Raw genomic sequence first — 24,644 nt, forward strand, 5'->3', positions numbered from 1 at the left:
ATTTGCAGCTCTTACCAATGTCCAATATGATGACAAAATATGGTATCATGACTTGCCGTAGAGTCGGACCTATGAGTCTGCTTGTCACAAATTGCTCCGGGAATCGATAACCTGTGCAGTGAAAAGCAACCTGATCTATCACAGTAACGTCGTTTGTGTTGTGGCATTGTAAATGAAACATTATCCTTCTACGTTAGTTATGCACAGAAATGGGGTCTGTCAAAACTAAGATACACAAATAGGGGTAGCTCAAAAAGTTTGGGAAACCATGGCTAAAGACTAAGAGTACTGGTAGTTGCTTTTTAATTGTTTATGAGGTTTGACCAGTCTAGAGTGGAATGGAAAATTTGAGATTCCTAATACTCGAGAGGATGATATCAATGAGATAGAAAGTATCTGTTCATAATAATAATAACATACCTAATCACAATACAATCACACAATGAAAATTGTGCAAAGCAGAAGCCCAGCGAAAACTATAGAAAAAATACAATAGAAAATGCCTGAACAAAAGATATCTAATTTATGGAAAATTATTACATAATCAATGTCTGAGATAGATATAATAAAAGAAAACAATTTTCAAGTTACAGTAAACATTAAAACTGAAACTTATACTGGAAGCGTAAGTAGATGCTAGAGAGAACAAAAAAAATTCTGTGTGAATGTGATAAAGAGCAGCATCAAACTTGTAAATCGTCAGATTACGAAGTGTAACAGAGAAGATAATTATGGCTGAGGAGCTTGAAGTTGCTTCAGATAAATTAAGAAAATTAGCCAGAATTAACCCGCAAGCAGGAGTTCTTGAAATAAATGAAGCAAAACTCAGAAGAAGACTATCTCTACCTGATAACTCCATTGAATACTACATAAAAGGTTTTAATTTTTGAAGGTACTTGTAAAAGTTATTGATGAAAACCATATTTACACCATTTTTAACACGCGCCTAAACCAGAGCGCCTTATTTTCATGATTTACTACACATGATGATATCTGTTGCTCTTGCTTGTGATTGACACACAAAATGGCAATATGAGAGTGCAGATTAACGAAAACTGGCAATGAAAGCATGTTAGTGTCTCCTCTGTCCGGTCCAAAGCTAATAATTAGAAAATCCCAGAAACGAGAAAGAGGCAGATCCCTGAAAAAAAGGCCATAAAAGCGGGGACAGAAAACCGGCTCATTAGACGAAAAATGCAGTATTTCTCCCAGACGCAATTAGTAAAATGAAGGATATGGAACTCATAGAATCAACTTATTAGTCACTGATACTTGAAAGATGTGACCAATACAGGGATTTCCTCAGTTTATTTTAAATACTTTTGAGCAAAATGAACGTCTTCTGAATTTTGTATTATTAGAAAAAAATCAAAAAAAAATCAAATGAAATTTGATGTCAATTTCATGAATATGAATGATAAAAAATTAAATGACTATTTCGAAATGTTTTCATGAATTTATATGACATTTGTGCATACAGCTTGTGTTAAAGTCAGATGATACTTTAAAACTGAAGACCCAACAAAGATCATATAGTTTTGAACAATGAGAAAGGATAAGTCATAGCAACTGACATAGATTAACACTGGGACTGATTTACAGAATTAATTTGCTAGATAACAAATAATTAGTATAACTAAGTATGACTCATGAAGGAATTGTGCAACTAAATATCGATCATGAAAAGTTTTTGCGAGATCTGTTTGACAAATATAGATATGAAAGTCCTACAAATGTGGATGAGATTGTAAATAAGTTGGAAGACTTTGGAATAACAGGTAAGTTTTTTCTAGCTGTGGTTGTTATAACAGGCAATCATACCAGGTCCAGAGTCGTAGCAACTAGCATTTATCTGCATTTATTGCTCACATTGGCAAACTAAACAAGACTTTGCATAGCTGTAATTTCTAGTTCGTCATAGCCTAGAAAAATCATGCAGGAATTTTCCACGTAGGAAATTTAGCTGCATAGGATTAGGATATGATGCTCTTTATTAATACCAATCTTTTTAAATAAAAAAGTATTTCAAAAACCTACCACAAATACTTGTTTAACAGAAAAATGCTTTTGCGACGATTTTACCTATGCGGCAAAATATCCTGCGACAAATTTTTCTGGAACGTAGAAAAATTTTCTAACCCTAGGTGATTTCATAAAAATGATATTAGAATATAAAACGGTCAATACAAGAAGGGCAAATTTAAGAATAAAAAAAATACAGACAAAATTGTTCCATGACCTTCAAGTATAATTTTAAAATAGCCTATAGTCTATATATATCCAAGTCCTTGATAAGGTAATTGTAAATCATTAGGTCAGCAAGAATTTACAGCGTCGAACTACTCAGATGATGAGACAGATGAAGAAGAACATGAGGAACCATCAGGTCGATCATTAATCAAAATTTAATTATGATGTTTATCAAGAATTGGACAAAATTAACTTTAATAACTTTTGCAGTTGGATGTTCAATAAAACAAGAACATGTTCATACTGTTCTTAGTGAGTTATCAAAACACATGGTGAATTCATCGTATCGAAACCAGACAAACTTGAGTGCAGAGATGAAAGATACACTGACATATATAAAAGGTGTCACAGAGCAATTGCAACAGTTTGCCGAAGTCAAAGCTACCATACAAAACAACATACTGAATGCTGTACTGGCGGAACTATATTTCAGACTAGATAACCGGATACCGGAAGATGACATCAAATTCTATACAGAATGGAGAACATACAACCTTTTATTACTTTCTCACTTGGCTGGATACAATAATCTACATAAACTATATAAAGAAATAAATCAAAATGTAATTACATTAGTAAATGAAGTTTATGGTCAAACTGCATTGGAAAAACAAGCATATGGAATAGCCTTTCATAATATGGCAATTTATTACAAAAGTAGAAAGCAATATGAACAATGCCTTTTATATTATGAAGTTGCCCTTGCAGTCTACAATATAAGTAGTGACTGGAAGAATGAAAAAACAAAACTTTCACTCAGCATGCAATTGGAAGAAAGTGCTAAAACAGTGAGGTTAATGCAAAGACGACAAGATGTAACAGGTATAATGACCTGGTAATTTGGAAATTATTTCTAGGTCTACAGCAGGGGTGTGCAAATCAACCCACAAAAATTGTGTGGTCCGTGGATAAGTTCCAATTATGAATGGTGAGCAGCCCGCAAAACGAGTTTTCAATTCAGTTTAATCTGATATGTGCGGGTAATTCCAATCATTTGCATCATTTCCAATCATCTATGATGAATGACGTTAAAATGCCCTAACATCTAGCTTGTGTGAAGCGAACAGCGCATGTCATAAGATCGATAACCAAAATTCTGTAAAGACTACCAGAAAGTCTATGTTATTAAGGGTGTGTCTTGGTTTTCACACAGTTATTTGTATCTGGCCCTTCTGTGTATAGATTGCATGTAAGCAATCTTCAATTGCACGTATGCATCTTTGTGTATTAATCGATTACGAAAGAATTGATAACTAATTACTAATGGTCAATCCACTAAAACACTTGAAAAATCCTCAGTCATATCAAAACAAATACCGTACATTTTTTTTAGAAGTGTTAATAGGACTGGAAGGTGGGCGTCTAAACGTGGAGTGCTGTGAAGTTAAAATACCTAGAAATGCTTTAGATCAAACTAAGAAATTTACGGTATCATCAGAACTTGACAATGCAAGCAGAGATGACATGATTTCAATAAGCCCAATATTGAGTTGCGAACCTGCAACCAACTTCAAACTGCCAGTTAAAATGTCAATTCCTGCATGGTGTGGAGCTGATGAAGATTATGTTGAAGTACAAATATGTTACAAACCGAAGAATAGTTCAGATTGGAGCTTATTAGAAAGAAAAGATTTAAAACATATCTGTTGTGATATTTCGTTTGACACAAAGCACTTCACAGACTTCCATATAAGAGTGAAAAACATTTTTAGCAAACTACTCAAATACAAAATGGCTATGAGTGTGGGGAAAAATACAGTGGGAAATTATACTTTTATAGCATACATAAAGAATGGAAGCATAAGAAAGAAATGGAAAAATGAACTCGAGGCTACAGGGTACACAGCTGCACAGGAACAATTCAATAATATTATAGTTAGAAATGATGATGAAATAAAGGTTCATTTTCAATGCAAATCTCCTGAATTCAAATTTGACCCTGCGACTCCAATATCTTTTACAACCAATTTTACCAAGGAATACTTTCATTTCGAAAACTTCGCTCTCGTGCAAACTGCACCTTCCACTGCAAAACTCACTACAGTAGTTTGCAAAATTGAGCACAATAAGAAAGAGGTTGAAAAAAATGACAAGAAAAGCAAAAAGGAGATCTATGAAAAAAAATGGAACGAGGAGCTATCAGCTGTACCATTTATTATGGATCAAACAACATGTAGGAATCTTTGTAATTCAATTCATAAAATTTTCAAATATCAAACAATAGCTGCTGATTTTCAAGCTTCCGTGGGAAAATTTGAACACTGACTCCAGTATTACTAAAAGCATTCCAAACTAGCATTGAATTAACTCTACATAGGAACTTGGCTACTACATCTACATTATTTAATCAGCAATCATTACTTTATTTTTACAATGTTTAACATAGGTATGCATTTTCAAATCCTGCTGGAGATGATTATGTGTTTGGATATTGCTGAACCCATAAAAGTCAATATAGCTAGAACAATTTATTCGTTAGCTTAACCCATAATTTTCATTAACTATGAGAGAACATAGACCACTATACAAGATTAAATAGCACCCTAGTCTTATCAGGTATCCTCAACCCTATTGCTGTATATTTATTATCTTTGCAGCAACAGAAAGCCTAATTGATGTCTTCAAAAATGAAATCACCAAAGAGTTTGATTCTCCACAAGTTTGGAAAGATTTTGCAGGGTCCTGTAGTGGCTTGGCACTAAGTCCCATAGAAATAAGAGAAATTGGAAACAACTTTGAGAAACATTTTGAAAAGCAAAAGTTGGAAATGCTAATATTGTGGAAAAATAAAATTGGATCTGAAGGTACCATATAATAGTAATTATATTATTTAAATAGATATGCCAAAAGTACGGCTGAGACATCGGAGCTTGAACCGAAAGCCAAAGCCAAGCTTACCATATCAGATGGAGCTAGAGACAGTGCTAAGAGAAATTCTACTCGCTACACCTCTAACCCATTCATGAAATTCACACATTTATATTTTTACTTACTATATACAATTAATAAAAATCATTCTTTCGAGATTTTAATTTTTTTTTTCAATATTTAGTTTTCATCAATTTAAAAGTTTTGAGCTAAATTAGTACAATTTACAATTTAAAACTTGACCTATGTGTTGATTTCGTCATAATCTACCGTACTTGGAATTAAACTAATTCCCAGAATTTACTCTGCATACATCATATATGAGATAAATTAAAAAAAACTCAGAATGGAGACATATTTGACAATTGAATGGTAAAATTTGATACGACAATAATATTCCTCCCAAAGGGATCTACTGACAAATATATTATAATTCACTCAGAAAGAAGGATATTGTATACAGATGAACAAATGTTAATCGTGAAGATACGTGGCATTGTGAAAAACTATCGCATACCAACTACTAGATTGCAAAACAACAGGACATCATGATATTAACAAGAAGAGTGGAGATTCAATAGCTATCATTATTAATAGGACAAAGCAATATAATTGAACAACTACAATTATGAACTGAACTGAATCTTACACGTTTTTTTTCAACTCTAAAACATTTCGAATAATTGTACAAGCTTCAATTTCAATAAATGGTAATTGATGTAAACACAACTAACATTTTAAAAAATGTCGTCATAATGCTAAAGAAATAGTCACAGCTTCGAATAGTCATCAAAATGATAACAGTTTTGTATACAGCCTTTAAAGTTGAGAAGATCGACGTTTTAGGGCAAATGTTGTCTGTACTGCTCAAAACAGTGTTTCTCAAACTGGGTTCTGCGAGCTTCTTCGGAGTGTTTCACGACACAGGAATCGAATTGCGACTGAATCTCAACCATACTTCGGCGCCTCTGGGTCATAAATTTGTATCCCAACTGGCGGACAGGCATTGCTTTCTAAACAGACGGACAGGCCTCATTATCCCAACTGGCGGACAGGCATTGCTTTCTAAACAGACGGACAGGCCTCATGCCAGTCTGGGAAGCATGGCATTTCGTCAACCGTTCATTATCGTTACCCGCCAGCCTAATGTTTTAATTGTCAATTTTACAGCAAACTTTTGGCTTAAAACTAGAAGTATCATAAGATGACACGGTTTGTGCAAGTTGATGCACAAAGTGAATCCATTACACAATTTTTTATAAACAATTTTACTTTCTAATTTCTTTTTGTTCTGCGAGATAAATAAGCGCAGGTGTTCAGCGGCAAAAAAGAGTCTGAGAAACGCTAGCTAGGAGTACCAGCAGGTACTTTTTAATTGTTTACATAATTTGAACAGTCCACAGTAGAATGGAAAATTTGAGACATTCATAACACTCAGAATATGATATCAATGAAATAGAAAGTACCGTATCTGTTCATAAGAATAACAAGAGCGCAATACAATTACCCACAATAAAAATTGTGCAAAGCAGAAGCCCAGCGAAGACTATAGAATAAACACAATAGAAACTGCCTGAACAAAAGATATCTTATTTAGGGAAAAATATTACCTAAACAATGTCTGAGATAGATAAAAAGAGAGTAAGAAAACAACGCTACAACAAGTTACAGTAAACATTGAAACTGAAACTTATACAAAAGGCGTAAAACAAATGCAAACAAGAACCAAAAAACATCTTTGTGCGAGTGTGATATGAAGATTATAAACAGGAGCACCAAACCTGTAAATCGTCAGATTACGAAGTGTATCAGAGAAGATAAATATGGCTAAAAAGCTTGAAGTTGCTTCAGATAAATTAAGAAAATTAGCCAGAATTAACCAGCAAGCAGGAGTTCTTGGAATAAACGAAGTTAAATTCAGAAGGAGATAATCTCTACTTAATGACTCCATCGACTACTACATAAAAGGTTTTAACAAAAGAAACTTTGAAGGTATTTGTTTAAGCTATTGATGAAACCATATTTTCACCATTTTTACCAACCTTTTTTAAAGCAAAAGCGCTATGTTTTTATGATTTACTACATATGGTGTGATCAGTTGCCCTTGCTCATGATGCTCATGTAAAGTGGCAACATGAGATTTCCGATTCATGGAAAGTGCCAAAAAAGGTATGCTATCGCCTCGCTTTTTTGGCCCCAAACTAATAATAAGACCAAAAACTAATAATGGCCAAAAGAGTGACGGGCCGAAGCCTGAGATCAGGCCAGAAAATTTGGTTCAAAAAATTGGCTTATTTGTCAAATATTGCAGTATTTCTCCCAGACTGAGTTAGTAAAATGATAGATATGGTACTCGTAGCATAATTAGCATTTACCAATTATAATTACTGATACCTGAAAGATGTGGCATATACATGGATTCCCTTAGTTTATTATTATTATTTTAAGCAAAATAAACATCTTCTGAATTTGATAGTAATGGGAGAAACTTGAAAAATTAATCCATCATCACGAGTCACATAAAATTTGACGTCAATTTTAAAAATATAATGAAAAAAACAATCATAAGAATATTTCAAAATGTTTTATGAATGCATTTGACAATGTTACGTACAGCCAATAAGAATAACATTTTGCAATTCTAGATGATGATAATGATGGCAAAGAATATTCAGAGAACACAAAAGAAAGTGAGTGAATAAATTACTCTTGCTTATTATATCAATTAAACCCCACATCCTATAAAATACTAAAATATATTAAAAGATCATCACAGAGACTTACACTATTGATAAAGGTAATAATATGCGGCAACGGTTTGTGGCAAAATATATTACTCAAATATAATTGTATGATATGATTTTGCTCATGAATGGATGAACAAATTCGAAAATTCTGAAGAAACTAGTAGTAGCAAAACTGCATATACGCACCAACTGGGAAACTTAAATAATATATGTATCATGTATGATTATGCTATCACACACATTATTACAATGTGAGACAATATTAGGAAATCCATTATTTTTGATGTAATATTTAGGTAAATATATATCATTATTTCAGCATTTATAGATCGAGAAAGCAGTGATGTTCATGATATCTATAATGAGCTGACCAACCGCCTAGAGATTACACAAAGGGCCTCTGACATAATGAAATGCCTGTCACACACAGCAGAAAGCCTACAAAAGCACTCAGAATTGAATAAAAAACTTGATGAAGTTATTTTAGAAAACAGAATGCAACAACTATACAAATTAGCAGAAATCGACATCTCAAAAATGGATGAAAAATTTCAAGCGGAGTGGCACTCTCACAACCTTATATTAATTGGAGATCTGGCCAGACAATACCATGATTTTACACTGATGAATGAAAGAAATCAAAATGTCGCCATGATTTTACTTGAAGTAGTGGGTGATGAAGCGGAAAAGAAAAAAATTCTCGGATTTGCATTCCACAATATTGGAAAAACATATCAAATTAGCAAAAAGTACAGCGAGGCATTTTCGGCCTATGGTGCAGCTTTTTCGGTATATAGCAAAAGTAAAGACTGGATAAATGAAAGCAATCGAAAGTCTTTGATGCAGAAGCTGGAAAAGGATAGCAGTTACATGAAATATGCTCAAAGGGAGATCGATATTCCAGGTAGGCTAATTCAGAAAACCTTAAACATTGAAAAAAGTTAAAATCACAAAGTTAATGAAACACAACAAATGGTTGATTTAATTATTAATTCAGCAATAATATGTCCTCAATAAATAGGAAAGATTTTAATTAAATTTCTTATATACAATTCCATCACTACTTTTAAACACGACTACAATACTATATAATTATTGCGAATTTTTAAGATCATTGGATCGGGGCCGAAGGAGGAAGATTGTGCATGAATCGCAGTGAAGTGAAAATTCCACGAAATGCACTTGATGACCCTAAACATTTTCATGTTAGCCTTTCTATTGACAATGACACTGTGGAAAAAGAATTCACATCAATCAGCACAATTATGACATGTACGCCACCGACTCACTTCAAAAAACCAGCAAAATTTCTAATTCCAACATGGTGTGGGGTTGATCTTGATACCACACAGATCGAAGTTCAAATAATGTATCGAAGTGACGAAGACGTAGAATGGTGTAACATAGAGAAGGCCAAATTGAAAAACATTGGAAACAGCATTGCTTTTGAGGCAAATCATTTTAGCGATTTTATGATTCGACTAAAAAGACTCTTCGCAAAAAATGTGGAATACCGTATGGCTACTGCAATCTGGGGAAGTGATGATGGTAACTATGTCTATGTAGCATATATTGATGATAGGGTCATCAAAAATTCCTGGAAAACCGAGTTGAAAAATCAAGGATTTTATCCCACAATGGCCTGTCCTAATCCAATAAAAGTAAAGAATGGAGAGAAAATCAGAGCGTCTATCTCATGGAAACGAGAAGCAGAGAATGAATTCTCACCAACAGAACAATACTCTTTTAATATAGACTTTACAAACTACAGGATCAGAAAGAAAAACTTTGTTTTGCCACTCTCTACAAGAGATGAAGAATACATAACTATTAAATTTGATGTGGAGAAAGAAGGCACACCAGCTGATACTTTGCAGTGGAGACAGCATATGGTTCGAAGAAATGGGGCAGGTATCGCTATACTTAATACTGCTTAAAAATGCTCAAACTTGATCTGTAAATTTTGATCGAATACTACTACCGGTAAATGCTTTTTATTGATCTATATTTCAATATACTAAACAGCATCAGACTTTTCAAATGTCTGTCAACCTGTCAGGTTGATTGACGTATTTTTGAATGAAGTCATCAATGAGTTTGGCCCTGGCGCATGGACAAACTTTGCACTCTCCTCGCATGGACTGGAACTGGGCATGGAAGAAGTGATAGAAATAGAAGTAGACTTTCGTGATAACTTCATGAAACAAAAGTTGGAAATGCTCAAAATATGGAAGATGCGTACCGGTGGACGAGGTAGGATTATGTATTCTACTTTAGGTGACTAAAAGACTAGTGAAATACAATTTACAAAGTAGCTCAGCTAAGACTACCCATTGCGTGACAGTTAATAAGTTAATTTAGTTAGCATATGTTCTGTAAGTGTATTTTTACTTCCTCCACCTCCACATCCACACAAATTGATGAAACGATGAGCATAACTGACTAGAACTGACAATAAGAAGTGGCTCTACATAGTACATTTTGTGCTGTATTGCCTTTGTGCTATAAACAAAATAATCTAAATTCTATCCTTACAGTTGATTATCCTTTTATATATGTTTAATTCATGCAGAAGTTGATCTGATTGACGCAATACGACAAACCGTAGAAAACTTCCGAGAGCACCTCAACAACGGAAGGTGAAGATCATCTTAAGATTTTCTTATTGCATTTAAAAACAATGATTGATATATACATAAAAAATAATCGATAAAATATGAAACAAACCTTGTAGGCTTTTCCAACCAAACATACAAAAACTGCTCGATGGACTGGCACAATATTCTACATAATCTTCCATCTGATCTTGTCGATCCAATTCTGGAGCAAATTCTTCTGTTTATATATAAATATATATATACATTATATCATATTTATTTGTGTGTGTTTTTGTTTGTTTTTTCAATAAAAGTGAAAAAATATAAAAACTCATTTCTGATTACAATAACAATTCTTCCACGGACAAAATCACAAATTGTGTACGAGCAGCACTGCTAAGTAATAAGCTACTATAGTTCGGAAAAATAGAAATCTATCCAGTTCGGCCTTACTTATCAAATTTATTACAAAATGGATAAGGTGTTGAGCATGGGATTCGAGATTTGAACCTGTGATGCCATCATGGATTCACAGTTGAGTTTATTATTAATGCTTTAACTACTCACTCACCAAACCTACAGATTGCGAAAGAACAGTTTTAAACTTCACTATGAAACAATAGATAACAGTTAGTCCACCAATGCAGAAAACACAGTCTTATACCTTGTTAACAGTTTTCACATAGATAAAGACAATGTGCAATTCCATTAATTATTAATGCTCATTCCCAAAGAAACCCAATGAATAAATTATTTAAGAATGTAGGGGTGTACATACCGATAGAAGAACACATCAACAGCGTAGAACCGCAGCATTTTGATACATTTGAGACAAGGCCAGTACCAAGACAATGCTTGAACCTCAAATTACAACCTTCCAAATCTTTATAGAGAACTCTTGCAAATGGGTGGTTTGATTCTTTATCTGTCTGTTTAGATTTTTTTGGAATCTCTTTCTTTATAAACATGAGTTGAAACATGCAAAGAGTCAATGGCTCAGAATTTCTAAAAAAAGTATCAACATTTATAAAAATTTTATCCAAATATTTATTCTAGAATTCTATTATATTTAATTATTTATCCAAATTATACTATTTTGCAACATGATAATAATAGTAATAAGCCACAATAAATGCCAAATTTCACCCAACAAATTACAGAAATAGTAATTTCGCCTAAAAATGACACATTAAATAAAAAAGTAATTCCTAGAATTCCTAGAAATAAAAACGTGTTGCCTGGGTTTAAATGAGACATGGATGAAGCAGATAGCAAATGTACAAAACACCTACAATATTTCCATTAAAATCTCACGAACACAAAATGGAATGATAGAACAAGATGCAAAATAAAATAAGTGGTCGATAATTGAGGGTTTTATGAGCACTGATTGCCAAATAGGAACGTTTGTACATTCTAATAGATTTCCTTATATTGTGACAGGATGACTTTTAAAGTTCAAACTAATTTACGTTCAAATAAGTTGAACTAACCCATTAGATGAAATATCACCAGGTTTATGACCCCTTGCCACCCAAAGATAACAGAACTTGCGAGGATCATTCTCCGGTTCTTGAAATGAGAATCTCAAAACAGGCGCAATATTTTCTTGTAAATCACTGCTATGGCTGCAAATAAAAAAATTTTTCAATAATATTAATTGTGTATATAACCACTAATATTATATATTATATAACCAATTTTGAATTAACTGTGTCATGTGGTATACTGGAGGCCTATATGTACAATATCCTATCAAATTATAGTTAACTTTATCCTAATTTCGATGATTGACAAATGAATTACTATTACTTCTGTCCAGACCAGGGGTTCCCAAACCAGGGGTCGCGACCCCAAATTGGGTCGGAGTGATAAGTAGGTAGGGTCACAAACAGGTCATGGGGTCAGTGGGGTCGCTGAGGTATGGTAGAGGATGGATGTACAAATCATCTAAGATTTGACAAACTATGTTAAATTTAGCAGTTTGTACCATGGCTTACTGTAAAACAGGCTCATAAGCATCGCTCTATGCTTATGATATAGAAAATGTAGGTGCTTATTTTGACATCACTGTTTGGTTTTAGCTTATTTTACTCAATACCACCACATGACCAAACTCAAAAGTCCAGTGGAAGATGCTCTAAAGTTTCATGAAATATATATATATTGACCTGGGGTCGCACTGGACACTTAAAAGTCGTCCTTGTGGTCATCCTGAAAAAAGCTTGGGAACCTCTGGTCCAGACCAATCTGTTTCTTTTATATGCCAGTTTGCAGAAAATATGTCACTAATGTTAACATAATTATTGCTATATATCTCACTCATAATTAAAGGAAAAGATAAAAACAAATATTATGAGCCCTATATTAAAATTTGTCAAACAACTCACACAAGAGTCATATTCTGAAGAGAAAATATTTGAAATTGTCCAAAGTTGAATCCAACAAATAATGATGTTGTTCTTGGTTCGTACAGAATAGTTGTTATATTAGCATCTGATGGATAAAATGATTCGATAATCTCGTCATCTGGTTGAGCATAATGAAAAACACCTTCCTCATGACAAGCAGCTGTACAAGAAAATATTACCTAAATATTATTACAAAAATCCTGTTTATAAAGCTATGATCAAACTCGTAGTTTCGCTTAGTATAGTGCATCGCAGCAAGGTTTAAGTAAGCAACAAGTACCCCTACAACCCTTTATTGAACCCAGAGGATGAATAATATGAGAAATAAAAGACATTAACTACACTATTTATCTTATGCTGAAATGCTGGATCAAAGTGTGTGTTTCTGTGGAACAACTGTTATTAGAAGGCTATATATATAGATGAGCACATGTCCAAAACATAAAATTTATATAATTTGTCCAATCTATATTACTTGCTTTCGGAAGTAAAAATTAGAAAAAAAAAATTATTTCAGAACAACACTGTTGACCCATTGGCATTTCAAACACCATGTGGGGATAACCCATAACTCCAAACAACAAAAGCAGGATACTAGTCATAATAAAAATGAAGAATATTTCCTTAATGACCTTTTATCCAGAGATTTTAAATTAATTATCAACACAGTAAAAGAGTGAAGAAGAAAGAGTGAACAGTAAAAACCATTCCATAATTCGGAAATCCTACCTTGCATTTCAAAAGCTAAAAATGAGTCATATCCAACAATCATTTCTCTTGTTTTAGGAACATTTTTCAGTGCAGGTGGAACTATCTCCATTTGTGATGGCAAGTTATCAATATTCCCTGGACTGTCAAACCTAAATGAATAGAGTAAAGAAGATGTTAATTTGTCTATTTGGGCTATGTGAACCACCCTATGACTGTGAGGAGTCCAGCAATCCCACGCTGAGTAATTTAAAGTGAGATGTCACGTGTGTTCTTACCGACACAACACGCCAACCACCAACTTTGACAGAAAGTTAACAAACTAGCTTACTGAAACCAGTTATGCACGGCGAGAGTAGTTGAAGCCTGCAGCCCAGCGCTTGCCCGCAATATCGGAATGATATTACACAACTCACTTTAAATCAAGTAAATACAAATGTCCCTCCTCAGTTCCAACAGCTACAATACCAAACAACCATCGTAAACTTTTGCATAAAGAATGTAAAGATGACAAAGCTCCTCCTCGACATGCTACAACTTCAACTGCTGTAACCTGAATTAACATAATTTGAGAATAATAACTCTAATACAATAAGGTACAGTGAGATGTCTGTGACTGATGATTTACCAGATATTTTTGTTACGAAATGTTTATAAAGCCTATATATATTAGTGATTGATAAGCTCAGGAGAAGTCTCAACTTTTATGACATATTTCTATCAAAAAACTCCCAATAGTACAAAAAAGTATTTTGCACTATAAAATCAGAAAATAAGTAATTATCATAAAAAAGTTTACGATATATTCATTTATTAACCAGCCTAGTAACTTTCTATAGCAATTAGTCGAAATCTCGTTATTCCAGAGTTGGGATTTACCTTTTTTTCAATATCAATAGCCTGCTATTAAATTATGATTGGAGTATGTTCTATGTCATATAGGGCCTAATGCACAATAAATTCAATATTTTAAAATAATTGAAAGATGACTCACTGAATAAGGTATATCAATGGCTTTAACCAGCTTCGATATGCGTGGCTTATAGAGTGCAACACATCCTCTACCATCTTGTCCTTTTAATCCAACAATGAGAAGATCATCACATGACTGAAGGAAATTTTTTAATTTGTTCATAATAATATATTTTAGGATCGGATGTCATGCTGTAAAATTACTATCGGTAATTTAAATTATAATTCGTAATTCACTAACTTGTTTGAAATTGGGAATTTTATAAAATGAATTAAGTTTTAAAAAACTAAGAAAATATATGATGTGACTTATATCTGCACATATCGATAATAGTTTTCCAGTATTGGCGAGATATAGAAGAGCATTGCCATATGTAATTATCACAAATTTTGCTTTCTATCATTTCAGAAAGTATGCACAGTTTGTATTGGAATAATAACATATATTCTTTGATAAAAAGTTACTAATAAATTAAGTTGGTTTAAAATATAGAATTGAAAACATGCAAAGAAATTCACTTGAATTAGGAATACAAATTATATTTTGAATCATAATTTTAGTACTCAAACTTGATGAAATCATTATGTATTTAGTGTAAAAATATGAATTTATCATTATTTTGCTTCTTAACTGATTGATTTGAATTATTCTAAATGAAAAAGTTGCATAAATCATATAAAAGTATTCGAACATAGTTCCCTTTATAATGATTCAACTTACACAGCATGATGTCACTATGAATCTCAATTCAGGAAATGAACGATTGAAGTCAAATATCGAAACAACTAAATTCGTTTTTGAATTGATGACTACAAACATCGACCCCCTTGCAAGCCACGAGTAAGATGTATCTGAAATGAAAATGACTCCAGATAAACTTTTCAAACACTATAGACATAGACTATAAATATCAGATTGACAAATTAATGTGTAATAAAATCTTGTTGTTAGTTGAACATATATTTTTTCATAAACATTTTCCAGTAAAATTATTTTGCATTTAGTCACCTTTCAAAACACCTCCAACAATTTGTAAATCAACATCGCTGGATGTGCTGCTGGTTGAAGAATGTGGTGGAGGCTTCAATGCAGCAAAGACACTGCTTGGTAACGATCCAGATAAGTCATGCTGCAAGGAGGCATGTAGTACTGGGAAATTCATTGTGGTTTATACAAAAGCATAACAATGTCAGAATGTTTGATTGCTGTGTAAATTCTGTAATTATCAAGAGTTTAATACTGAAGTAATAAGACTATCTATCATCAAAATGTTCTCATCTGTCAACTTTTTTACCATACCCCTGTACCCATTTCAAGACACATCGGTAGCTTGTCGCCATCGGTATGGCAGTATCGGTACCGGTACAGAGGTATGGGGTCTGGTACTGTACCGGACTGACATAATTATGAGTAAGTGCTGAATAGTTTAGACATACCGGTAACTGTTACCGTACCGGTACCGGTAGTGTGTGTAGTCTAGTGTTAAGCATTCATCTGTATACTAAGTAAACCTTCAGGAAATAACCTGACCCCAAAAAGTCGATGTCGCGACCGTGGTTGGTACAGTACCGGTAGGCGGTACCGTACCGTACCGTACTGGTGACTGATAACTTGCAAAATTAACTTATATTTGGTGTAAAGGTACGGTACCGTCGTACCGCACGGTGCATACATGCGATACATACATGGGAGGCGGACAATTCGACTATCCGGACAATTCATCATCCAGAGGACTCTTGTCGCATTTTCTACAACGACGTTTTTAAGACTGCAGGTGTGTAATTTCGATCTTTTCAGAGTTCTGATGGCAAGAAAAACAAATTAGTATTCTCACATTGGCATTTTTATGTGCAAAGTGACATACAATATTTTGCTCATGTTACACAAATACAGTCTACATAGAAAACTGGGGCCTGTTGTGACCTTAGCGATGTTAGACAAATGACGTTAAACGACTGTGTGCCTTTGTTGGCGTTTTTAAATTTTGTCGATATGCAATGTTTTAAATGCGTATTTTCAAACATAATAAAACCTTTAGAGGTGACACTAACACATATATATTCACGAATGTGAGCCGACGGTCGCCTCAACTCGCCTATCGAACAATCGCTCCGCGAAGATACGATGTCGAAGCTCGAGACTAACAACAGGCTAGATCTTCGTCGTTTGCCAATTTAAGTATTACATATGTAGCCTTATTATCTAATGACCCAAGAAATAAAAATGAACCGAGTCGCAACATGGAGATGGTCCTGTTTGGCGTACGTCAGTTCGATCACATGCCCAGCTCTCACGTGTTGCTCTTAACAAAACCAATATTATAGCATAAGGGTGTTGTACTTACCGCTTTAAATCACCCAATAGTAAAATGAAGACGTAATTCAATACAGTACAATGAAACGTGAAGTGCATGGTGAAGGAAGTATATGACGTTTGCCCTAGACAAGTATTATTATGAAACAATACAGATTTTAAAATGTCATAATACCTATTTTACGTTAAGCGAGAAATTTCCAACACCAAAATCCCAAGCAAATTAGTTTGAACCAAAACATACTTATTATGAGTTCCCGTATTGATGTCAGCGACTCCCCTCAATCGCCCTATTTGACAGCCAGCGGCTCCCAATTGCCCAAATCGCCTTCAGCGCCTCCAAGGTATCGCAAACGCCCACAAGGGGGGCGTTTTCGCTCACTTTGGGAACCGCTGGACTAGAGTATACTATATAGAGCAGTGGTCGGCAACCTTTTTTAAGTGACGGACAGGTAAAGCTTGACCAAACTTACGGCGGACCACCTTTATACAAACGAACTAAGCCTATGCAATAAATTATACGCATTAGGAAATTTATGTTGACAATATGCTAAAAACGACGGTGATGCTATTTAATGTGATGTCTGTATTTGTTTGATGGCCATTAACTGTTCCCATATTCGAGATATGGTCAACATTGACAGACGTAACGTGTTTCTCACTTCCAGTCTATTTCGTTTTTGTAGTTATCAATATTGAAAACCAGGCCACACATCAAGATTTCGGGAAAGTTAACAATGCCTGTATCGTTTTGTTGGGGAGATCTTAGTCGGATGAATGAGAGACATTCCTATACGGGCGTAGTTAAAACAATTGACCCAGCATTATTGCGACATACTGACATGGCAATTGTTTATGAAATCAGACATGTTGCTCAATAGTGCAAACTTCATGTACTTGCGGGCCAAATATAAACATTTCTGGTAGCGCGCGGGCCGCAATATTTTCGCCTTCGAACAATCGCTACCATAATTAAACTTCAAATTATGGCGCATTCGCATTGCTACCCTTCTATTGCTGTGTTGAAAGCCTGTCTCAATGAGATGTATATGTGGCGTTTTTTTATTATCCAACAATACATTGTTTTTGTGTACCTATTATCAATATGAAAGATGATGTTTTTATGGCAACTCGTCGTCCAAATGATGATTTGACAAGCGAGTACGAAATTTAATCTAAATGTAATGCATTTTAGATAAAGCTGCTCAAGGCCATATGTTCTTCCGAACGTGCACATTACACGTTTTGCACTGTCGCACAGATGAGCTGTGGCGTCCTGGGTCTCGGGGTCGAATTTTCGACGACTCGTTTCGTAACGAGTTTAACATTGAAACCCTTAACAACTGCGATGCTGACTGGGCATATCGAGCAAACCGGTTTTGGAATGCGCAAGAAGGAAAAATATTTTTCCGTTCAAGCACTTTGGAATGCTCGACCCACGTCGCTCCGTTTTCCAGACATTTTCAAATTTTAAAAATCAAAATTAACTCGAACGACATACAACTGACGCTACTTGTTACATAAGAAACGCCGTACAGCAGCAATTGTCAGCACATAAATCCGTGTAGAGACAATAATAAATTTGAGATTAATTTTTGTTCTATTTATTAAATGTCGGGTCGTTCAAGGGCCGCAACAAATTAGCTCGCGGGCCGCATTTTTTTCGACCCCTGGTGTTGTGTTTGTCTGGTTTACTGTTGGGTGCTGTTTTTTAGTCGTAGGGTTTGTGCTTAGATTGTAGAGGTTTTATTTCGGCCTTGTCCGTTTTTGTGTCACCTCTCTGCGGACCGGCAGTAACCTTTCCGCGGACCGGCGATGGGCCGCGGCCCGGTGGTTGCCGACCCCTGATATAGAGCATATGTTCCCAAAGTGTTCCGTATGGAGCCCCGGGGCTTGATAAAATTTGACAACAGTAGCGTCGAAATATGCACGTTCAAATAAGACATTATCTATAAGCAGAAACGCAGCCAGGATTTTTAAAAGAGAGGGGGGGGGGGTTAAAATTGGAATTGGAAATTCCCGGGCACCACTATACGCAATCAGGCCTATCGTCAAAAAAAAACTGTTTTAGTAGATAACGAGTTTCCATCCATTGCCGATGCGAACATTCAAAATGTCGTGTCATAATATTTTAATTGTGTTTATCATTACTTGGCTATGGTTCGAGGTTACAATTACCAACTATAATTGGAATCGTATTTTTGCGATCTTGAGATTCATCAAATTTGAGTTGTTCTCTCAGCGGGGTTAAAATCTCAAGAAGTACAATTGCGCAATATTTGACCGATGCGTGCATGTTCAAATGCCTTGTTTATTGGCTTCATTGTGTTCAATGTAACCTGCGGGTGCGTGGACTAACGACAATATAAATCATTACAAACCAAATTTACCACGCCAATCCGCGGACATCACATGAGAAACAACAAAGTCAAGTGAACAAATAAAACGAAAGATTGAAATGTATTTTTCTCGCAATAACAATTAATTGATAATCTTTACAATTATCTTATATATCGTCACATATCGAAAAGAAGTCGCATTTGGCTCCGCCGGTAGTTTCAGAATGGATAAAAAGGTACATCGAGCACACAATTGAACACCAAAGTTTGTGATTTACAATGTCTAAAAAGCTTTTTTAATCTTTCGCGAGTCCCCTAAAACAAAACTTATTATGTTATCTTCGTTTTATTTTAAGTATTGCTGATTCACATCTTTATTAATTATTTTTAGCATCTCGTCGCCGATGATTATAATATACTAACTTGTTTTCCATACTGAACTCACAATTCCGCACGAGAACAAAAAAGTAATTATTGTCGTCCTCGTGAAACGAAACAACCAAGGAAAAGTTGTGATTAAGGTAGAATAAACACCCACATAAAGGTGTTTACGTTTAAAAAACACGCCACGCTGACGAAAACAATCGATTATTTGAACAAAATGCGATCGTGCATGTTACGAGCACTTTCTTCAGTCTTCCAAAAATAGCAAAAGTGGGGGGGGGGGGGGGGGGGGGATTTAACTTACTCAGGAATATTAATCGGTAAATAGCGATGTGTTTTTTGTCTGGTTTATTTTCCAAATTTATTTGTGGGGCTCCGTGAAGAATAGTCAACCTTTTCAAGAGCTCCGTAACATCAAAAGTTTGGGAACCCCTGCCATAGACCATAGTCACTTTGCTATAGACGACTTGTACGGGTCACGTGACTTTGTTTACTGGACGGCAAAAAAAAACAAAAACGTCCATTTGGCTCCTGTCAATTGCAAGTCGGATTATACGTTTCCGTTCTGTTTGGCTGTTGAAAATGGTTATTTCGTATTGTTCCGTTGGCTGTACGTATAGTATAGACAGCGAAATGGATCTTCAGTTATATTCCACTGTTTTCAAAAGATCCGGAACGTCGCACAATGTGGATATCATCTATTGGCAGGACTGCTTGGTGTCATCCTGACTGAGCATGTTAAAAACTGAAACGGCGTACCCAGCAACGTTAATTTCATGTTGACAGGGAGTTAGGGTACTGGCATAACGAACCGATGCATAATGAAGCATGCATATGATCAAAAAGTAGACAAAAATGAAAAACAAAACTTGGCACATACAGAGTAAATGACTAAGGCATTTGAAATACAGTGGAAGAACATGGTTGGGACCTAGTACCGTACCGGTACGGTACCGTACAGGGAATGTATCCTACGACTAGGAAGAAGACCAGCATTTGAAAAGGCAATATTTTCAGACTACTGACAACTATAACCATCCAGGTAATGATTTTTCAGTGCATGTTTAAAGGAAATGTAGTTCATTGATCGAATACTGTCAGTGAGCGTGTTCCACAACTTGACACCAACAAATTTGATGGAGTTTTGAGTAAGCCTGGTGGAAAAGCGGTTCACAAAGTATGAGCATTTAGCAGAGGACCGTGTCCCATATGAATGAATACTACTCTGCTTTGAAAAGTAGTTAGTGAATGCTACGGGGAGTTTATTGTTATGATACTGATGTATATCAATCAGTTTAATATTTCGTAGTTTATTATAAATAGGACATAGTCGTATGCAATAACCAATATCAGAAATAGCACGTATGGCTCGATTCTGCATAATTTCCAAGCGGTGCAATAAAGTTTTCTCATCCGAGCCCCATGCAACTATGCCATATTGTATATGGGACTGGAATAGGGAATAGTAAACCATGCGTAAGGTAGTTAGCGATGTAAATCTTTTAAGCTTATATAATGTCCCAACCGCCTTGGATAATTTAACGGCCAGGTCTGAAATTTGTGCATCCCATTTCATTTTGTTATCAATATATATACCAAGGTATTTATAAGAAATAACGTTTTCAAGTTTTGTACCATCAATTTGGATTGACAAACTATTTTGAGATTTATGACTATATGGTGATATTGACATCGTTTTAGATTTTTCTATATTTATCGTTAGTTTATAAGATCTTATACAATTTGCTACCTTAGCAATTTCAGCATTTGTTCTTGATTGAAGAGATGCATGAGATTTGTCGCTGTCAAGGAGGTTAGTGTCATCAGCAAACAATTTGGTTAAAAGCGAAGAACAGTGTACTATATCATTGACAAATACTAGAAACAGTAACGGGCCCAAACAGCTACCTTGTGGAGCTCCGTGGACCGTGAGTCACTGGTAAGAGAGAGGAACAATAAGTTCCCACTTTAACGTACTGTGATCTATCGCTCAGATAACTAGTAATGAGTTTATTTGCTTGTCCCCTGATACCATAATGTTTCAGATTGTAAATTAGAATTTCATGATTCACAGTATCAAAAGCCTTTTTTAAATCTAAAAAAGTTGCGCTAACGAACTCTTTTTTCTCTAGCTTATCATAGACATTAGAAATTGTATCTAAAATGGCATGAGATGTCGAGTGATTGTTATGAAAACCAAACTGAGATCTATTTATAACATCATATTTATTTAAAAAACTAATAATAGAACCATCCATAACACTGTAAAATATTTGATAGAAATTACCCCTAAGGCATCATATCTTCAATTTGAAAGGGCTGTGGAGGCAAATACATTTTTTACTCTGAATTATCGAATGTTACTCCCAGGTTATCTTATCCTTGCTTATAGATATCTTGACGTTAGTGACTCCAACTGACCCATGCATGCCACACTGAACATTCTCTTGTGTACCGATAAAATTAAGCAGTTGGAGCCTTCGGACCTTGAAAACAGTCAAATCTGAGCACGATGGATTCATGTGTAACACGTAATATGCATTTAATGGTCAATCTCAATATAAACCTGGTATCTGCAGATAAAACCAACTGTTTTTTAAAAATACATTTTTGATGTGCTTTATTTTTCAAATATAATTTATAATTACTGTAAAGTGTGTGATACATTTGGTACCATGAATACCATTTGCAAATTAGCTTGGGTTACACCCCTCTCGAATAAAAGTTTAGACTCTTAAGTCATATCTCATAATATTCCTTAAACAAAAGGTTGCGGTTAGCCGGCTACCCATCAGAATTTTCTTTCAGATCACAAAGTCGCAATATTACGCCTCGCTAAGTTTCATTGGCAACTGTATTTTGTTGTAGTATTGGTGTCCAACTTTAGACTGAAACCTTCACTGCCAGACCCACCGAAACAAAAAAAAATTTCTTGATAGAATCGTATTGAGGTTGCTTTCGTTCAAGCACAATGGACACTTTATCTCCACCAATCCACAGTAATCACAAGTTACTGTGTCATTACGATAAGCATCAATAAATGGATACTGAGGATGTATTATCAAGTCACGCAGGCTGAGGTCTTGTGCCACTGTGGTCTTGTTGCAACTTATACTGTGCTATCCATCTATTCCATGGTCGCACCCATATCTGTAAGATAATGGATACATATTCATTCGATATCATGATCCTGCATTAGCTGTGCAATAATTGTAGAGTTTTCATAAAATCTAACGATCAAGTGGTGTGAAATTTATGTCCATATCCCACCACAAACACTAGTTGTATATGAATTTGATTCCGAGTAGCATATCACCTTTACAAGCACCTTTAGGATAGGATTTATCTGGGGGATTACCATTCTCGTACGATTACCATTCAATGTTGGGATTAGTTAGCCAATTATTTGTTTTCAGAAGCATGAACTTGGATGGTGGGGGATGGTCGAAACCGATCAGCGGTCGTGTGAACCACCCTCAGTGGGAGTAGAGCTGCAATCCCTTCGCGCAATATATACCCGCATGGGATTGGAACCTGTGAAACTACCAGGGTGATCAGATATGCGTGGCGAGCGTATTTCTAGATGGCGAATTCAATTGAAATCTGGTTATATTTGCATGACCACTGGTATTGAAACTTTAGTTATCTATTCAACCTTTCACACTTAGTAATAGATTACCTGCTAACTAGAGAAACAATACCTTATGGCAATTGATGATTAATTTCTTACACAAGTCAAGTCTGCAAGTAGCCTATAGGCCTACCAATACCAGTAGTTTGTCATCTGCTTTCCATTGAAATGAAGAAGCTTATGAATATTTAAAGAAATTGATAACGGCACATTATCACTCACCATCAACGAAGTGATGTCCGCAAACAGTGAAACACAAGCGAGATGACTTCTGGACTTGACACCAAGCAGTCCTACCAATAGCTGATATCCACATTGCGCGACGTTCAGAACCTTTTGAAAACAGTGGAATATAACTGAAGATTCATTTCGTTGTCTATACTATACGTACAGCCAACGGAACAATACGAAATAACCATTTTCAACAGCCAAACAAAACGGAAACGTATTATCCGACTTGCAACTGACAAGAGCCAAATGGACGGTTTTTTTGCCGTCCAGTAAACAAAGTCACGTGACCCGTGCAAGTCCTCTATGCACTCATACACGATACGACACTTCAATTAAAACATGTTTTAAATAAAATAGACAACTTGTTGCAAAAAATAAACACAACGTATATGTTTACCGTATTTTACGGATCATAAGTAGGACTGGGCATTTCGAATCGAAAATTATTCGAATCGAGACAGAGCAAAATTTCGAATCGCCGCCATCTTGTGCATTTCTTTCCGCCGATGGTCGAGGTAAATTCATTGAGGTGTTATATACATTATATTGAGGTGTTATATATATGATATTGTGTGTGAACGTGTCTGGAGGACCTAATACAATAAAAAAGTTACATACAATGTTATATCTCCCAAGTATTCGAAATTCGATTCGAAAAAAATATTCGATTTGATTCTGAAATCATCAGGTATTCGAAAATGCCCAGCCCTTATCATAAGGCGCACGATCGATTATTGTGAAAAAAAAAAGATTTGAAACTCGCCTTATGGTCCGTAAAATATGGTGAATAAACTTTATGCACAATGTATGTCTGGCGTATCCCATGTTTTTTATCTGCTTGTCATAATACCTTTTATACTAAAAATCCAAAACATTTAAAAATTACAACGAATTGTGGGTGGCACTACTATAAGTTGCCAAGTAGGCTACTACAGTCTTGCACCAAAAGCTGTTTTCATTCTCATTCTATTGCCTACAAGATACCCTTCCGAACAAGGGAAGAGGTGGAAAAAAAGCAATTAAAGATGCCTATACACTAAAGCAGGGGTGGGCAAATTACGGCCCGCGAGCCGGATCCGGCCCACCTGAGTATTTCAACCGGCCCACTTGTGTCTGCTCAAATTATGACTATAGTTTTTATAAATATAAATTCCCGTAAAAATATTGATGACAGATCGTCGACTAAAGTAAT

The 24,644-nt window shown here is 35.1% G+C and overlaps 3 protein-coding genes across 8 annotated transcripts in view; 2 read left to right on the forward strand and 1 right to left on the reverse strand.

Annotated features, from left to right (window-relative positions):
- The window catches only part of LOC120328998 (uncharacterized), a 63,896-nt gene extending 48,111 nt beyond the window's left edge, over nucleotides 1-15,785 (reverse strand). For 3 of the 4 annotated variants that reach the window (XM_039395598.2, XM_078114399.1, XM_039395597.2), the window contains exons 1-9: nucleotides 15,563-15,785; nucleotides 15,275-15,405; nucleotides 14,576-14,689; nucleotides 13,998-14,134; nucleotides 13,603-13,733; nucleotides 12,853-13,033; nucleotides 11,956-12,090; nucleotides 11,241-11,467; nucleotides 10,593-10,700 (exon numbers count right to left, since the gene is read on the reverse strand). In XM_039395598.2, coding sequence (XP_039251532.2) covers nucleotides 10,593-10,700; nucleotides 11,241-11,467; nucleotides 11,956-12,090; nucleotides 12,853-13,033; nucleotides 13,603-13,733; nucleotides 13,998-14,134; nucleotides 14,576-14,689; nucleotides 15,275-15,405; nucleotides 15,563-15,716 — 1,318 coding nt within the window. In that variant the 5' untranslated portion in view covers nucleotides 15,717-15,785. The remainder of the gene's footprint in view (nucleotides 1-10,592; nucleotides 10,701-11,240; nucleotides 11,468-11,955; nucleotides 12,091-12,852; nucleotides 13,034-13,602; nucleotides 13,734-13,997; nucleotides 14,135-14,575; nucleotides 14,690-15,274; nucleotides 15,406-15,562) is intronic. The other variant, XM_039395601.2, reaches the window with a different exon arrangement.
- On the forward strand, nucleotides 1,347-6,448 carry LOC144425102 (uncharacterized). Its single transcript, XM_078114400.1, has 6 exons — nucleotides 1,347-1,778; nucleotides 2,315-2,386; nucleotides 2,461-3,072; nucleotides 3,584-4,423; nucleotides 4,848-5,054; nucleotides 5,582-6,448. Exons 1-6 carry the CDS (start codon nucleotides 1,643-1,645, stop codon nucleotides 5,668-5,670), a joined length of 1,956 nt encoding a protein of 651 aa, XP_077970526.1. The 5' UTR covers nucleotides 1,347-1,642; the 3' UTR covers nucleotides 5,671-6,448.
- LOC120329017 (uncharacterized) lies at nucleotides 6,585-11,175 on the forward strand. Of its 3 annotated transcripts, none has more exons than XM_078114407.1 (6): nucleotides 6,589-7,110; nucleotides 7,735-7,808; nucleotides 8,185-8,769; nucleotides 8,976-9,776; nucleotides 9,891-10,118; nucleotides 10,438-11,175. In XM_078114407.1, the coding sequence occupies exons 3-6, from the start codon at nucleotides 8,274-8,276 to the stop codon at nucleotides 10,506-10,508; spliced, it is 1,596 nt and encodes a 531-aa protein (XP_077970533.1). In that variant the 5' UTR covers nucleotides 6,589-7,110; nucleotides 7,735-7,808; nucleotides 8,185-8,273; the 3' UTR covers nucleotides 10,509-11,175. The 3 variants fall into 3 exon arrangements, with proteins under 3 accessions (XP_077970534.1, XP_077970533.1, XP_077970531.1); XM_078114405.1 differs by having other exon boundaries at nucleotides 7,764-7,808; XM_078114408.1 differs by lacking the exon at nucleotides 10,438-11,175 and having other exon boundaries at nucleotides 6,585-7,110; nucleotides 7,764-7,808; nucleotides 9,925-10,062.
- Nucleotides 15,786-24,644: the final 8,859 nt, after the last annotated feature.

The sequence above is a fragment of the Styela clava genome, chromosome 7 (assembly GCF_964204865.1).
Source record: "Styela clava chromosome 7, kaStyClav1.hap1.2, whole genome shotgun sequence".
Lineage (NCBI taxonomy): Eukaryota > Metazoa > Chordata > Ascidiacea > Stolidobranchia > Styelidae > Styela > Styela clava.

What these genes read in the sequence shown, in the direction of transcription:
- LOC120329017 (XM_078114407.1), top strand. Translation starts at nt 8,274, where the DNA reads ATGAAATGCCTGTCACACACAGCAGAAAGCCTACAAAAGCACTCAGAA. An exon ending in GGTTCGAAGAAATGGGGCAG is followed by an intron (nt 9,777 to 9,890) that starts GTATCGCTATAC and finishes TATACTAAACAG; the next exon opens with CATCAGACTTTTCAAATGTC. An exon ending in GATGCGTACCGGTGGACGAG is followed by an intron (nt 10,119 to 10,437) that starts GTAGGATTATGT and finishes TAATTCATGCAG; the next exon opens with AAGTTGATCTGATTGACGCA.
- LOC144425102 (XM_078114400.1), top strand. Translation starts at nt 1,643, where the DNA reads ATGACTCATGAAGGAATTGTGCAACTAAATATCGATCATGAAAAGTTT. An exon ending in GGAAGACTTTGGAATAACAG is followed by an intron (nt 1,779 to 2,314) that starts GTAAGTTTTTTC and finishes GTAAATCATTAG; the next exon opens with GTCAGCAAGAATTTACAGCG. An exon ending in AGAACATGAGGAACCATCAG is followed by an intron (nt 2,387 to 2,460) that starts GTCGATCATTAA and finishes TAACTTTTGCAG; the next exon opens with TTGGATGTTCAATAAAACAA.